This window comes from Pipistrellus hanaki (genome assembly GCF_964339955.1).
Source record: "Pipistrellus hanaki genome assembly, chromosome: 19".
NCBI lineage: Eukaryota > Metazoa > Chordata > Mammalia > Chiroptera > Vespertilionidae > Pipistrellus > Pipistrellus hanaki.
This window is the reverse complement of record NC_140521.1, coordinates 22,565,678-22,581,070: the sequence shown is the minus strand read 5'-3', so window position 1 is coordinate 22,581,070 and position 15,393 is coordinate 22,565,678. Positions and strand designations below refer to the sequence as shown.

General features: G+C 47.4%; 1 protein-coding gene across 1 annotated transcript in view; it reads left to right on the top strand.

Annotated features, from left to right (window-relative positions):
• The first annotated feature begins 310 nt into the window (after positions 1 to 310).
• SPPL3 (signal peptide peptidase like 3) overlaps positions 311 to 15,393 on the top strand; it is a 103,335-nt gene continuing 88,252 nt past the window's right edge. The window contains exon 1 of the mRNA XM_084868334.1: positions 311 to 917. Within this exon, the coding sequence (XP_084724460.1) occupies positions 895 to 917 (23 nt within the window). The 5' untranslated portion in view covers positions 311 to 894. The remainder of the gene's footprint in view (positions 918 to 15,393) is intronic.

The following is a 15,393-nucleotide window of genomic DNA, read 5'->3' as shown; positions in this document are numbered from 1 at the left end:
AGGTTGGTTGCTTAGACTATTTGCTAAGCGCATGAAGGGGACTAAGGAACAAACGAACTGCGGGATGCTGCGCTTTGCCTGCGGACTGACAGGTTGACTGACATCTGAGGACCCGCCGCCTCCAGGCTGTTGATGGACAGCTGACAGCTGAGTGGCAGCGGACCGGCGCGCCTCGGGGCTCCTGATTGGCTGCCGCGGCCCCTCGGGGAGGGGGAGGGGAAGGCCGGCCCGAGGCGCCGGCTCCGCGCGGGGAGGGGGCGGCCCCGGCGGCGAGAGGCCGCCCACCCTCCCGGCGCCGAGCGAGCAACAGCCGCCTCGGACCGAGGAACCGACGTCTCCGCGCACGGCCCGGCGCGAGGGGCGGGGCGCGCGTGACGTGAGCGTGTTTTGGGCACGTGACACGCGCGGAGCCGAAGCAGTCCCCCGCCCTCCTCCTCTCCTCCGCGGTGTGAGCCGAGCGGCCTCGCCGCCGCCTAGCGCCCCCTCAGCCGCCGCTGCCGCCGCCGCCCGCCATGTCCCCCGGCCGCCGCCGCCGCCCGAGCCCCGCGCTGCCGCCGCCCGGCGCGCAGTGAGCGCGGGCCCGCCCGTCCGCCCGCCCGGGCCCCTTGTTCTCAGCGCGCCGCCGCCATGTTGAGTTTAGAGCCGCAGCGGAGCCGCCGCCGCCGCCGCCGGTGAGGGAGGCCCCCGAGAGCGGAGCCCGCCCCGCCCGGGCCCAGGCAGCGGGCCGCCTCGGAGCCCGGCCTCCGCGCCGCAGCCTCCGGGCCGCCGCCCGCCGTGCGAGGAGGGACCAGCGCCGGGCGCCGCCGCGCCTTCCGCTCGCGGCCCGAGCGAGCCCGCCGCCGCCGCCCCCCGCCGCCGGGCCGCGGAGCCGCCGGGAGCCCGGGAGCCGGCGCCATGGCGGAGCAGACCTACTCGTGGTGAGTGCGGGGCTGGGAGGCCGGGCGCGGCCGGGGGAGGGGGGGTGGGTCGGGGCGCCGGCGCGGCCGGCGGGGGGGGGGCGAGGGGGAGGAGGAACAGGTGCGTGTTGGGGGGCCGTGTTGGGGTGCACGCCCCCTCGTTCCCACCGGAGGGGGGTCCTTAGGGAGGGCGGGCCGGCCGGGGACCGGGTCCGAGCGGGGGGTGGCGGAGGCGGAGGCGGGCGGATGTCTCTGGCCTTGGGCGGAGCAGGTAGGTGATGGAGCCGGGGAGCCGGACCCCGGGCACCCGGGCACCCGGAACTACCGGCGGGCTGGCTCCCGGCGGAGCGGGCCGGGCGGAGCGGCCGCGGGGCCGCGGGGCTGAGAACAGGTGATAAGAGGCCCGGCCTGAAGTTGTGGGCGCGGACCGCCTCCCGGGGCTGCGCTGGGCTGGGCTGGGCGCAGGGGGAGGCGGGCCGGGAGAGGCTCCGGACCAGGAGAGGGGGTCTCTGGAGAAGAGGTCGGCAGGGGAGCCACTTGCATAACAACTTCGGCCACAGTGGGGCCAGGGGAGACCCGGTGAGGCTGTTCTTGAGGATTCAGCGCGGCGTGGTGGCCAGGGCCAGCGGGGAGACAGGCCTGCAAGCCGCCTGGCTGCAGGGACTTGAAGTTATTGAGGAGCTTGCCCGGGACTGAGAAGCTCCCGCAGCTTAGGAAGTGCGAGCATCCCTGCCCCAGGAGGGAGCCGAGGTCTGGAGCGGGAGGGGTAAGGCGATGGCAGGGAGTGTCCGTGGAGAGTGGGAGCTGGATAGTCATTGGGGTGAGAGTAACCCCTGGAGGGCGAGGAAGCAAGAGAAGGGGTGATGAGTGTGGGGATGGGAGATCTGGTTGCAATCTAGAGGGTTCGAAGGTGGTTTACTCTGAACCAGTGTGGTTGGGACCCGCTGAGGCTTTGCTTTCTGTGAAGGGCGTCGGAGTTGGGAGCTGGAGGGCTTGGTGTGGGGTTCTGCTTCGCCACTAACTTGCTTTATAACTAACGTTCTCCACGTCTTTTTCATTATGGATAAAACAGGGAATTACCTTCTTCATAGACTGTAAGGATTAAATGAACACAAAGCACACAACAAACTGCTAAGCGCTGTATTTTATTACATTATAATTATCTTAGGGAAACGGCACAGAAATGGGTCCTCTCTGAAAATGAAGAATGGTTTGAGGTAGAGGTTTTCATTGGGTGGGTGATTTGGGGGGAAGGTGGGTTAGTGATAAGAACACCTGTCCTCACACAGGGAAGAGGATTGGTGACTGAAGGTGATAATTAAAAAGGGAACTTCAGCAATGTGTATACCCTCTCAAGAAGATAACTGAGAGATTGAAAGAAAGTAATGCAAAAAGAATTAAAATCTTGGCGAACAGTTGTGACTGCATATGTATATTTAAAAAACGTGTAAAATAAGCCCGGCTGGCCTGGCTCAGTGGTTGAGCTTTGACCTATAAACCAGGAGGTCACGGTTCGATTCCAGTACCGGCACATGGCTGGCTTGTGGGCTTGATGCAGGAGGTAGCCCATCAACAATTCTCTCTCATTGATGTTTCTGACTCTCCCTTCCTCTCTGAAATCAATGAAAAAAATATATTTTTAAAATGTGTAAATTAATTTGATAGTTTTGAGCAATAGTGAACTGCCTCTCAGGTGATAGGGAACACAAGATTACAATTCCAGCTTTTTTATTTGGAGAATACGTTGGTTCGTTTGTTTGTTAAAGCTGGGGACAGGGGGACAAGGGAAGGGCTTAGGATAGAAGAAGCAACAGGAGAGCCCAGGTGCTGCTGCTTTGTTCCCTTAGAAATATTACAGGAAAGTGAGCCATACCCGGCTGGGTGGACTCACGGAGATGTAAGTCACAGGACACAGTGGGTCAAGGCAGGGCTGCTTTCAGCTCACTGAAAAGTCAGAGGAAGGGAGGCCTTGGAGACTGGTTCAGGGGGTTATTCTGTGTGAGCTGCTGCTGCCCACTGCTCCCCTGGTTGCAAGTCTTGCCAGGACCCTTAGAGTTTAGGAGAAAGAGCAGAGGTAATGCCCAAAAGGAGGGGTATAGGCATGCTCCAAGGACAGTGTGCCTACAATTCGAGCTTTTTCATGGGCAGAGTAAGAACTGAAGAAAAGGTGCTTCTGTCTTGTTTTGTGGTAAGTCATACTGAGTTTCTTAACCCTCGGCATGGCTGAGAGTGGTATGGCTGCCCTCCTGTTTTCACTGCGGACAGGGTCGTGGATGATTGAAAGAGTAATCAAAGAAAGGGGAGAGCCGAAACCGGTTTGGCTCAGTGGATAGAGTGTCGGTCTGCGTACTGAAAGGTCCCAGGTTCGATTCCGGTCAAGGGCATGTACGTTGGTTGTGGGCACATCCCCAGAAGGGGGTGTGCAGGAGGCAGCTGATCGATGATTTTCTCTCATCAATGTTTCTAACTCTCTATTCCTCTCTCTTCCTCTCTGTAAAAAATCAATAAAAATATATTTTAAAAAGAAAGAAAGGGGGGAGAATGAGGATGTTTTACTGGGCAGGTCGGCCACAAGCTACTGCTGTGTGATGCTGGACGGCTCAGTAGTTAAGGGGGGATTATTTTGTGAAGTTTGGCAGTTTATAAGAATTATCCTGCCGAAACCGGTTTGGCTCAATGGATAGAGCGTCGGCTTGGGGACTGAAGGGTCCCGGGTTGGATTCCAGTCAAGGGCATGTACCTTGGTTTTGGGCATATCCCCAGAAGGGGGTGTGCAGGAGGCAGCTGGTCGATGACTCTCTCTCATCGATGTTTCTAACTTTCTATCTCTTTCCCTTCCTCTGTACAAAATCAATAAAATATATTTTTAAAAAAAGAATTATCCTACTAAAATGCTTTCTTCAGTCTCAGGTCCCTTTATTTGTTTCATAAAGTTCCTTAAAATTCTTAGCTCCTCAGATTTAGCATGTTTTGGGATACAAGTTTTTAAATCATTTTGAGAAGGTGGTGTAGGAGGAAACCAGGCAGCTTTGTAGCTCTTTCCGTCGTCTGGGAAATCCCAAAGGGAGCTGCCATGTGGGTTCAGTATATCCCAGGTCCTCAACTAGTGTCCTTCCACCAGTGTCCTTTGTTAGAACCATGCGACGCCATAGGACCTCAGCTCATTTGTATCGATTAGCCTGTGGTAAAATAGGTTTCGTGGTTCGTCACTTCTCTCAAAGGTGCAGCACCTGTGTACAGTGTTCAGTAAGGATTTACTGTAAACTCACTCAATTCTTACAAGTCCCTGAGGTAGGTGCTTTTTCTGTTTTATAGGTGAGGAAACTGAGGCTCAGGAGACCAAGTGATTTGTCCAAGATATTTCGCCTGAGATGATTTATTTTGTTTGACACGAATTCTCCCATTTTACTTATTCTTATTGAAATATAAGTATGGGAAAGTTATTTCAAAATTACATATAAGCTGAGTTTTGGATTATTATTTTGCAGTATCTTTGTTACTGTTCCCTTGGTTTGTGCAAAGTTGATTTCTTGTTTAAAAATAGACTCTCCCGTTTTATTTGTCTGTGGCCTTTAGTAAAGGCAACTTGTTTTGTTGTTGTTGTTTTCTGGTTAATCCTCACCATTGATTTTTTTTAAATTTAATAAATCTTTATTGTTAAGTTTATTATAATAGTTTCTCCTTCCTCCCCCCATAGCTCCCCTCCACCTGGTTGCCACCCCACCCTCTGCCCTTATCTCCCCCCCACTGTCCTCATCCATAGGTGTACGATTTTAGTCCAGTCTCCTCCTGCACCCCCTTATCGCTTTCCCCCTGAGAATCATCATCTCCCGCCAGGGAACGCCAGCCAGGCACTCAGCTGCCCTTCCTCTGCACCCGTGTCTCCATACCTCAGTCCTTTGTAGCTCCTCTGATTATCCGTGTGCTTTCCTCTTTCCTTCTAGTTGTAGAATTTCCACTCAGCCAGCTTTCCTGTGGTTCTGGATGACGTCCGTTCTGTCTTTTAGTTGTAGTTTTGAAATTGTGCGAGGCAGCAGTTTAGATATTTACCTATGCTGCCATCTTGGTTTCTCCCACCATTGATTTCTTTAGAGAGAGTGGAAAGGAGGGGGAGAGACACACAGAGAGAAACATCAATATGAGAGACACAAATTGATTAGTTGTCTCCCACATGTGCCCCGAACAGACCCTTTAGTCTGTGGGGCAATGCTCTAACCATTGAACATGCTGGCTAGGGCAGGAAAAGCAACCTTTTTGAGAGTGGTTTGATTTATCTGAGATGGAGTCAATGAAGAATGTAGACGCATACGAAAGTAGCTTCCTTTAGGATTTTTGTGTAATAAGACATGTAAATTATAAAACAAGATTGGCCATGAGTTGATAATTTTTGAAGCTCAGGATGAGTACATGTAGGTTTATAATTCTACTAGAGGCCTGGGGCCCAAAATTTGTGTGCGGGTATTGTCCCTAGTCCTGGCCTGATCAGGGCCATCTTTTTCGGCTGCTGGCAGCTGGCCCTGCCCCCTGCTGCCCCCACTCCAGGTTCCCGCTCACCATCGGGATCGGAGCCTGCTGGCTGGGGGGAGAGACTGCGGTGGCCAGTGCACCTCACAGCAACTGGCCGAGTCGTCGTCCTGGTCGTTCCTGCCATTGGGTTGATTTGCATATTACTCTTACATTCATAGATAGAGTCTATACTGGATCCCGGGGCCTGGGATTCATGCGAGCAGGCCTGCCTTCCCCCGCGTCCAGCGGCTTCCCTCTGGCTCCCCGGCCCGGGCTTCCCTTGCAGCTCTGGTTTCGTCCGGAAGGACTTCTGGTCTAATTAGCATATTATGCTTTTATTATTATAGGTAATTTTACGGGTTTAATTTTTTCATTAAAAAAAAAGTCTCTATATATAAATTCATGCTGCTTTCTGGTTTCTTGTGCTTGCTTTTTTCCTAGCAAATCCTGTCAAAGTCCTGTCACCTAGGGTTTGGCTCAAAGTCCACCAGCTGTGAAGTATTTTCTGACCACCCCAACAGAAAGTGATTGCTCTATTTTTAATTCTTGTAGTTCTGTCTGCATCTGCATCACTTCCTCCTTTTCACCTGTGAGTACCCAGTCTCCTCACTGGTTTGTAAACTCCTTGCGGATAAGGATGTTATCACACTGATCTTTGTCCTCTCATAGTGCCTATCATATTGTCTTGCCAATAGCTCCTGCTTAGTCATTGAATATGACAGTAGATTTTAGGGTGTTTTATCTTTTGTTGAATGAATAATTAAGCATAAGGGAAGCTACAGGTAGATGTTTATAACCCATCTATCTATCTATCTATCTATCTATCTATCTATCTGTCTATATGAATAGCCAGCGACGGGAACGTTGAAATGACCAGAATGACCAGTCGATGTGATGCTCACTGCTGCCAGTGAACCTGCCCGATTGGGGGGTGGGAGGGGCCCCTACCTCCAGCCGGCCCTGCCCCTGATGGGCCCCAACCACCCCGACTGGCCCCCTCCCCCCGGCCTGCCCTGCCTCTGGTCGCCTCTCCCACCCCAATAGAGTTACACAAGAATAAGATTCTCTATATTTTAGAACTCTTTCCAGTTCCTGGGATAGAAAAACAGATGAATGAGAATGCTTCCTCCTGGCCTACTTAAGATCTAACCTAAGGATTGCATTATATGGAGACAATATGTTGTGATAACGGACACTGTCCTGTCAGGTATTTGCAAATAGTGCTAAACCTGAAATAAAAATAATACATATTTCTAGAACTAATGGAACTCACTTCTATTCTCAGATTATTGGAGTATATCATTGCACTGTGTCTGTTGTAATCATATCTGATGGTGTGATCATTGAATCTGAAAAAAGTTTTTCAGAGAAAAACTAGAGGAAAAATGTATGACTAGTGGAAAATGTTTTCTCATTTAAAAAACACATACATGTTTTGCCTATAGTTAAAGTGCTATGATAATGTTTTGGCTATGTGTGATTCTGACTAAAATTAGCCAAAGCTAAGAGCATGAATTTGTATTGAAATATTTTTCCTCAATGTTTCTTACAAAGCCTTTGGGGGGAAAATAGCTGGAGTGCTTGTAACCACATCAGCCTGTGATTTATCAAGTAGCACTCTGAATGAAAATGCCCAATGCCCGTGCAGTTTTACATTATTTATTTCTAAATGCCTCACCTGAGGATATGTTTGTTGATTTTGTTATTTATTTTTAATTTTTAACCCTTTGCACTCCGAACCATTCTGGACATTGGCTACCAGCTACTCGACTCTACTTTGCGGTGGAAACTCAATTCCCCGTAATCACTAATAAACTGCAATCTCCCCTGAGAGGGGACATCCGAGTGATATGCTAGAATTCCGATGTCCCCTGAGAGGGGACAGCGGAGTGCAAAGGGTTAATATATTTTATTGATTTCAGAGGGGAAGGGAGAGGGAGAGAAATACAGAAACATCAGTGATGAGAGAGAATCATTGATCAGCTCGCCTCACACGGGGGAGCTGGAAACCAGACTGGGAATGGAACCATCACCTCCTAGCTCCTAGGTGGACACTCACCACTGAGCCATGCCGGCCAGGCTGGCAGCTGAAACTTTATGTGATTGATATATCCCTGGCAGGAGAGCCATCAGGATAATTTGATTTTTTTTAAGATTATGTAATATAGTCTCTGAAGAAGTTTCACGGTCTCCTCTTAGGAGTTAAAGGTAATATTGGTTTTATTTGTTGTATGTATAAATCAAACTTTTGCAACTTTTGAGTCGGAGCATATATTCTAATCCTCACTTAAAGAGGTAGACGCAAACTGCTGCTCTTCTGAACTCTTTTATTTTTATTTATTTTTTTAATGAGAGAAAGTTTATTTAGAAAGTTATGGAGGCCCTTAGGCCCTGCCATGTGGCTCAGTTGATTGGACTGTCGTCCTGTACACCAAAAGTCACAAGTTCGATTCCTGGTCAGGGCACATAACTGCGGTCACTGGTTCTTTTAGGGGAAGTACAGGAGGCAACCGATCGATTTTTTTTTTTTTTTTTTGTAGATATTTTTCTCTCACATTGATGTCTTTGTCTCTGTCTGTCTCTCTCTCAAAAAACCAATCAACATATCTGTGTGAGGATTTTTTTTATGAAAGGACTTTTGGAGCCCGGCTGGTGTAGCTCAGCGGTTGAGCATCAACCTAGGAACCAGAGGCCAACAATTTGATTCCCTGTCAGGGCACATGCCCGGGTTGCAGGCTCAGTCTCCTGTGGGGGGCATGCAGGAGGCAGCAGATGAGTGATGCTTCTCTCTCATTGATGTTTCTATCTCTCTATCCCTCTCCCTCTTTCTCTAAAAAATCAATAAGAACATTAAGGGGGTGGTGGCTTGAAGCTTAGGAGAGAAAGGACAGGTAATGATGGGGTGAGGGGTGTGCGGGCGTGTTCCCAGGAGCTCATTTGCTAATTGGCTCTGGGTGACCAAATTCAATTTTATAGGAGAAATCTACAATTGATTCCTGTGACCCTTGCAATGAATTGTTACCTCTCACGTTTTGTTAATAGGTCTCACTGAGGCCATAGCTTAAAGTAACACAGACCCATTGTTTGCTGTGATAAGACTAGATTTAGTTGCCATGAAAAAGTTAGGTTTGAAAATATTTTTAAGTTATTAGACCAATGAATATGCATTAGCCTAATAGAGACCTAGTAGAAAATCCCATTTCTTGGTTTGTGGGGTCCATCCTAACCTGGTAGGAAAACCTGATCCTCTATCTTGGAGTTCTGGTATTGATAGTGAAGAAAAAGGTGTAGCCTCGTTGTTGTATGGAATATAAGTGATCACTCAAATTATTCAGTTTTTGTCACTGTCACTCATTAAATTCTTATTTGAAATTCTAAGATATGAGGATCTAATTATGTTCTGTTTCTTGGGATATCTTTACTTTAGGGTGATTGTCATCTCCGATTGTGACCTAGTCTTGTCCTAGTCCTAGTGTATTTTGTATAGTGGTTATGCCTGCCTTACTCCACCGGGAGGTTGTACGGGCTCAGTGGATAGTGTATAGAAAATGTTTTGTAAATTGCTCAGTGCAATATAAAAGCAAATTATTTGTTCTCTACATTGTTAATCCAGATAGGTCCTAGATAGAGTTCCTCACTACAGCAATGATATTTCTTGTTTCACAATTTAAACAAGATTTTAAAACAGCATTTTAAACCTGACATATCTATTCTAGTAAGAATTCTATTAACATATTCAAATAATCACATGTAAAAAGAAATATGAGTAAGTTTGCAAGTTGTCATTGAGTTATAGTGTACTTTGTGAAATATGTTTAAGTCACCTTTTAGTCACAAGTTTCATTGTCCATTGCTACATTCTGTGAAATATTATGAATTGAATCAAGGCTAATTTTTTTTTCCATAATATACCTTTGTTTTGGTCTTTTGAAGGCAGTTCCCCTCAAATTTTATTCAAATGGGGAAAGAGCATTGGTGTCTGTAATTCTGGTCTTTCTCTTGGTTTTCTTTGGAATGTACAGGAAATTTCCTCCCTAGGAGACCTGAGGAGGAGCTGTTGGCAGTTTCTTACCGTTTTCTAACCCACACCAAATCTGCCAGGAACCACTTCCCTTCCTCTGCGAGCGTCAGGCTTGCACTTCACTGTGAACTAACGAGGACATGTTAGCAGAGCACCTGGTTATCTAAGTAATTGCTTAACTTTGTATTGTAGCTTCCTTGTCTTAATTTTTGCCCAGAGTTGTCTAGTTTGATTTTCTAGATTTGACTAAATCTTCAGGATTTGTCTGACAGCCTTAACTTTTAAACCTTTGACTATATGCTTTGATTTTATAAACTTCTAGGAATTTATGTTCATTTCTCAAAAAAGCTTGCAAAAGAGTGCTGTTAGAAGTAAAAGTTAATTATAGAGAACAAAAATCCCTTATCTAAGCCATTGATTATTACAAGCACTGATACCTTACAAATATTAAGATCTAATACCTTAAAACACAGCTTTTTCATAGGTGCTCAGTCTAGTCTTATGACAGAAATGCCGCTTGGGGCCACAGCGAGGCTAGCTGGAAGTAGTTAAGGATTTGAGATGGTCAGTTCACCAAGAGGAAGTGCATAGAGAGGAGGGAATGGAAGGCCAGAAGTTGAGGCTTGGGAAACTAACAATTGAGAAAGGGGAGGAAGAAGAGTAAAAGGAAGTGCCACCAAAGGTAGGATAATTAGGAAAGTGCAATGGTGATGAAAGAAAAGCCACAGGGAATTTTTAGGGACAGGAGTGTAAAAAGCTGCAAGGTTCAAATAAAAGGAAAAACAGGCTGTTGAATTTACAAAGGAAGTCATTATTGAAAGTGCACTAAAAAAGATCGGAGTTGTGAGGGGGAGAGCCAGATTAGGAATGGGTAAAAAGTAAAGACATCCTTTGGGTACTGGCCATTTGTCTGAGAAGTAAGGTGCGGAAGACAGAAGGAAGGATGGTTGTTGGAGATGACCGTCATAAAGGCGCTTTGTCTTCTTTCCCAGTGCGGGAGAGGAGTGTGTATTTGAAGCCAGAGAGGAGGAGACATTCATGTTGGAAGGAGATATTTTTAAACTGTGGTTTAACTTTAGAGATTTCTTTCTTTTTTTAAATGATGGATTTTTCATGAGTTGTAATGAGAACTTAATGGGGAATGAATGTTTGATGTGTAAATTTAGTCTGTTTTTGTTTGTTTGTTTTTGGTCTTTACATTGTTACTAGTTTGTATTGCATTGCATTTGGATGTTCTAGGCTTTTAAAAAGTTGCCTTCAGTTTAACATCAAACCTCTAAAATCTGACTTTAAAAAATATATATATATATTATTGATTTTTTACAGAGAGGAAGAGAGAGGGATAGAGAGTTAGAAACATTGATGAGAGAGAAACATCGATCAGCTGCCTCCTGCACACCTCTAATTGGGGATGTGCCTTTGACCGAAATTGAACCTGGGACCTTTCAGTCCGAAGGCCGACTCTTTGTCCACTGAGCCAAACTGGTTAGGGCTAAAGTCTAACTTTTAAAACAATCTGGCATTGTAATCCTATTTGTCTATATTTTCTTAAAAAAAAAAAAAATCTCTATTGATGAAAGTATTACATAGGTCCTTTTTTCCCTCCCCATTAACCTCTTCCAGCCTGCCACCGCACATATCTCCCCCCTTTTTTTTGTTGCCCCCTCCCCCCCATATTTCCTTTAAAATTCTTTGTTATTTCAGCCAGACTTGGTTACTCACTCTTTCCTGTTTTATTTAAGCTGACTCATGTACCTGGTTAGCCTTTCTTCCAAGTCTCTAAATATGTTAAGGCCTACCCCTCTTTCAGGGTTCCGCTGAAATTCTGACCTTTTGTAGCAGAGCATTCTGATTGGCCCAGGGGATATATTCTGATGCTGATACGAAGTTCTTTATCTGACCCTCTCACTTGCTAGCACTTAAGATTTCCTGACTTTGTATTGAATGTATTTATGTGGCTGTCTTCCCACCTTGAACTTTGCAAGGATAGAATCCAAGTCATTAATTTCATGGTGCAAGGACCTACACATAGTATAATAGATGCTCAGCTTTTTTTTTTTTTAAGAATAAATATTTTAGCCAAAACCGGTTTGTCTCAGTGGATAGAGCATCGGCCTGTGGACTGAAAAGTCCCGGGTTTGAACCTTGGTTGCGGGCACATGCCCAGTAGGGGGTGTGCAAGAGGCAGCTGATCAATGTCTCTCTCTCATCGATGTTTCTAACTCTCTATTCCTCTCGCTCTCTGTAAAAAAATCAATAAAATATATCAATATATATTTTTTAAAAAATATTTTAGAGGTGAAATTTGCTAGATTTTAGAATAGATTATCTCCCTAAAAATATGCCAGGGCACATAAAAGAGAGGAGAGAATACTTACCTAACATCTCTTTGTTCTTTCAAGAAAATACGAAGTGCCCTAGCTGGTTTGGCTCAGTGGATAGAGTGTCAGCCTGTGGACTGTAGGTTCCCAGGTTCGATTCTGGTCAAGGGCACATGCCCGGGTTGCGGGCTCGATCCCCAGTGGGGAACATGCAAGAAGCAGCCAATCAATGATTCCCTGTCATCATTGATGTTTCTATCTCCCTTCCTCTCTGAAATCAGTAAAAATGTATTAAAAAATTAAAAAAAGGAAATACGAAGTAAAATTGTTACTGTTAAGTTTGGCCAAGTGTTATGGTCCGATTTGTCTAACACAGCAAGTTATATAGAATTGAAAGAAAGAAAGTGGGTCAGCCTGGCCCTGGCCCATGTGGCTCATTTGATTGGGCATTGTCCCGTGCACCAAAAGATTGCCGGTTCAATTCCCGGTCAGGGCACATGCCCGGTTGGGGTCTCAGTCCCTGGTAAGGAGAGTGCAGGAGGCAGCTGATAGGTGTTCCACTCTCACATCAATCTCTCTCTCAAAATCAATACAAATGTTTTTTAAAAAGAAAAGAAAGTGGCACAGCCTGTAACTGAATGCTTAAGGGCAAGAATGTCAAACCCACGGCTCATAACGAATATTTTTGCAGCCCAGCCAATATAACGGTATATAAGAAATGTTTTAATAAAAATTTCGTAACTTAATTTTTACAGTATCCTGTCATACATAATTATTAATAACGAACTACAACGTTCGCTAACGACTGATTACTATAATCGTGTTGCATTCATTTCCCTTACCTGCCTTATGCGCAGGCGCACCATTTCTCTCCACTAATACCAGCAGCGACTAGTTTAGCAGCCGATGGCCACGTCATTAGTCTTAGACTGACTTGTTTGATGGGTGTGTGCCACAGGAAATATTTCACTTTCAGAGAACAAGAAAAATAGGTTTATTTGTGTTACACTTTTTAATTTGCGTAGTGTTTGATAAGTTAATGTTCAAGAAAAACTTAATTTTTATTTAAATGTCCTATTAATTTATGTTAATGATGACTCATTTATTTCAGCCCTTTGTATTCAGCATGTCTCTATTGAAAATAAACCTACGTTTCTATGAAAATGGGAGCTTTTGTTTTTTTTCGGCCCACATACATGTAAACCTTGTTTGTTTGGCCCAAGTCAGCCTTGGAGTTTGACATGCTTGGACTGAGGTAACATTTACAAGATCAGAGGCTTTTTAGAGTAGTCATTTATCTACAGTCTCCTTCTCCAACTTGACCACAGCCTGACTGCTACCAATTTACTTACATAGTACTTTGTCTCCCAAATAGGCACATTTTAAATATAATATGTGGCATATGTTATTATTTTTTAAAATATCTTTTATTGATTTCAGAGAGGAAGGGAGAGGGTGAGAGAGATAGAAACAGCAGTGATGAGAGAGAATCATTGATCAGCTGCTTCTTGCACATACCCTGCCCCCACCACCACTGGGGATTGAGCCCACAACCAGGCAGCTAATCAGTGATTTTTTTACAGAGAGGAATGGAGAGGGATAGAGAGTTAGAAACATCGATGAGAGAGAATCATCCATCAGCTGCCTCCTACACACCTCCTACTAGGGATGTGCCTGCAACCCAGGTACATGCCCTTGACTGGATTGAACCCGGGACCTTTCAGTCCGCGGGCCAATGCTCTCTCCACTGATCCAAACCGGTTTCAGCGATTTTTTTTTTAACCTTTTATTGTTTAAAGTATTGCATATTAAAGGCCCAGTGTACGAAATTCATGCACTGGAGGGGGGTGTCCCTCAGCCCAAACTGTGCCCTCTCGCAATCCAGGAGCCCTCAGGAGATGTCTGCCTGCCAACTTAGGCCCGATTGGAGCATCGAGCCAAGCAGTAAGGAGCAAGCAAGAGGGCAGTAAGGAGCAAGCAGGGCAGTAAGGAGCAAGGGGTCCCGGACCCTTGGGGGATGTCCGCCTGCTGGCTTAGGGATCGGGCCTAAAGCTGGCAGTGGGATATTCTTCTTACAGTCTGAGACTCCTCGCTCCTTACTGCTCAGCTCTCTGCTCCTCCACGCTGCCATGGAGACAGGAGAGGCTCCTGCCACTGCCGCCGGACTTGCCAGCCTTGAGTCTGGCTTCTGGCTGAGCGGTGTTCCCCCTGTGTAAGTGCACTGACCACCAGGAGGCAGCTCCTGTGTTGAGCTTCTGCCCCCTGGTGGTTAGTGCACATCATAGCGATTGGTTGTTCTGCTATAATGGTTGCTTAGGCTTTTATTATATGGACTAGTAGACAAGTGCAGGAAATTTGTGCACAGACTGGGAAAGGGGGGTTCCCTGAGCCCAGCCTGCACGCTCTCCAATTGGGGACCACTTGGGGGATGTCTGACTGCCGGTTTAGGGGGATTGGGCCTAAACTGACAACCAGAACATCCTTCTGGCAATCTGGGATACTGGCTCCTAACCGCTAACCTGCCTGCCTGATCACGCCTAACTGCCCTCCCCTGCTGGTCAATTTGGTTCTGATTGGTCATTTTCTATGCCAGTCAGTGTCAATAGCTCCACCTCCTTGGAAGCCATTGTCTCCTCACAGTTCACCCAGATTTGATTCTGATTGGTCGGTTTCTATGCCAGTCAGCGTCTCCAGGACTAATTAGAAAAGCAGGGCTGATTAGCAGCCCCTGCGAAGTCCGGAGAGAACAGAGGTCCAGCTGCTGGCAAGTCCTGGAGAGAGAGGGGCAACGGCTGATCAACAGCTGCCACAGCTGCCACAGAGGCTGCAGATCAGACCCTGCCTCTCTCTTTGGGCCTCTCTCTGGGCCTGATTTGCAGCCCTCTCTGATTTGCAGCTCTCTCAGCAGTCAGTGCTGGTTTGCTGTGCCTGCATCAGTGGCAGTCAGTGCTGGGTCGCCATAGCAACCCAGTACTGACTTCTGGTGTTCAGTCGAGCCTTTGGTCATTTTGGATGTTACGGACCCTGGGTTTTTATATGTTAGGACTAGAGGCCTGGTACACAAAATTTGTGCACAGGAGTGTGTGGGGGGGGTCCCCTCAGCCTAGCCTGCACCCTATCCAATTGGGGACATCCCTCTCACAATCCAGGACCTCTGGCTCCTAACTGCTCGCCTGCCTTCCTGATCACCCCTAACGGCCTCTGCCTGCCTGCTTGGTCGCCCCTAACTGCCCCCCCTCACCAGCCTGATCACCCCTAATTGACTCTGCCTGCTGGCCTGATTGCCCCTGATTGCTCCCCCCTGCCAGCCTGGTTGCCCCTAACTGCACCCGCTGCCAGTCTGGTTGCCCCCAACTGTCCCCCGCTGCTGGCCTGGTTATCCCTAACTACCCCCCCTGCCGGCCTGGTTGCCCCTCATCCCCACCCCCACCCCCACCCCCACCCCCACCCCCGTCGGCCTGGTCACCCCACGCAGCTTGCTGTTCACTCGTTTGGTTGCCCTTCACTGCCCCTCCCCCCCCCCCCCCCCCCCCCAGCCTGGTTGCTCCACGCAGCCTGCTGTTCGGTCTTTTGGTTGCCTCTCATACCCACCTGCCAGTCTGGTTGCCCCACACAACCTGCTGTTCGGTTGTTACACGAGGGCATTCCG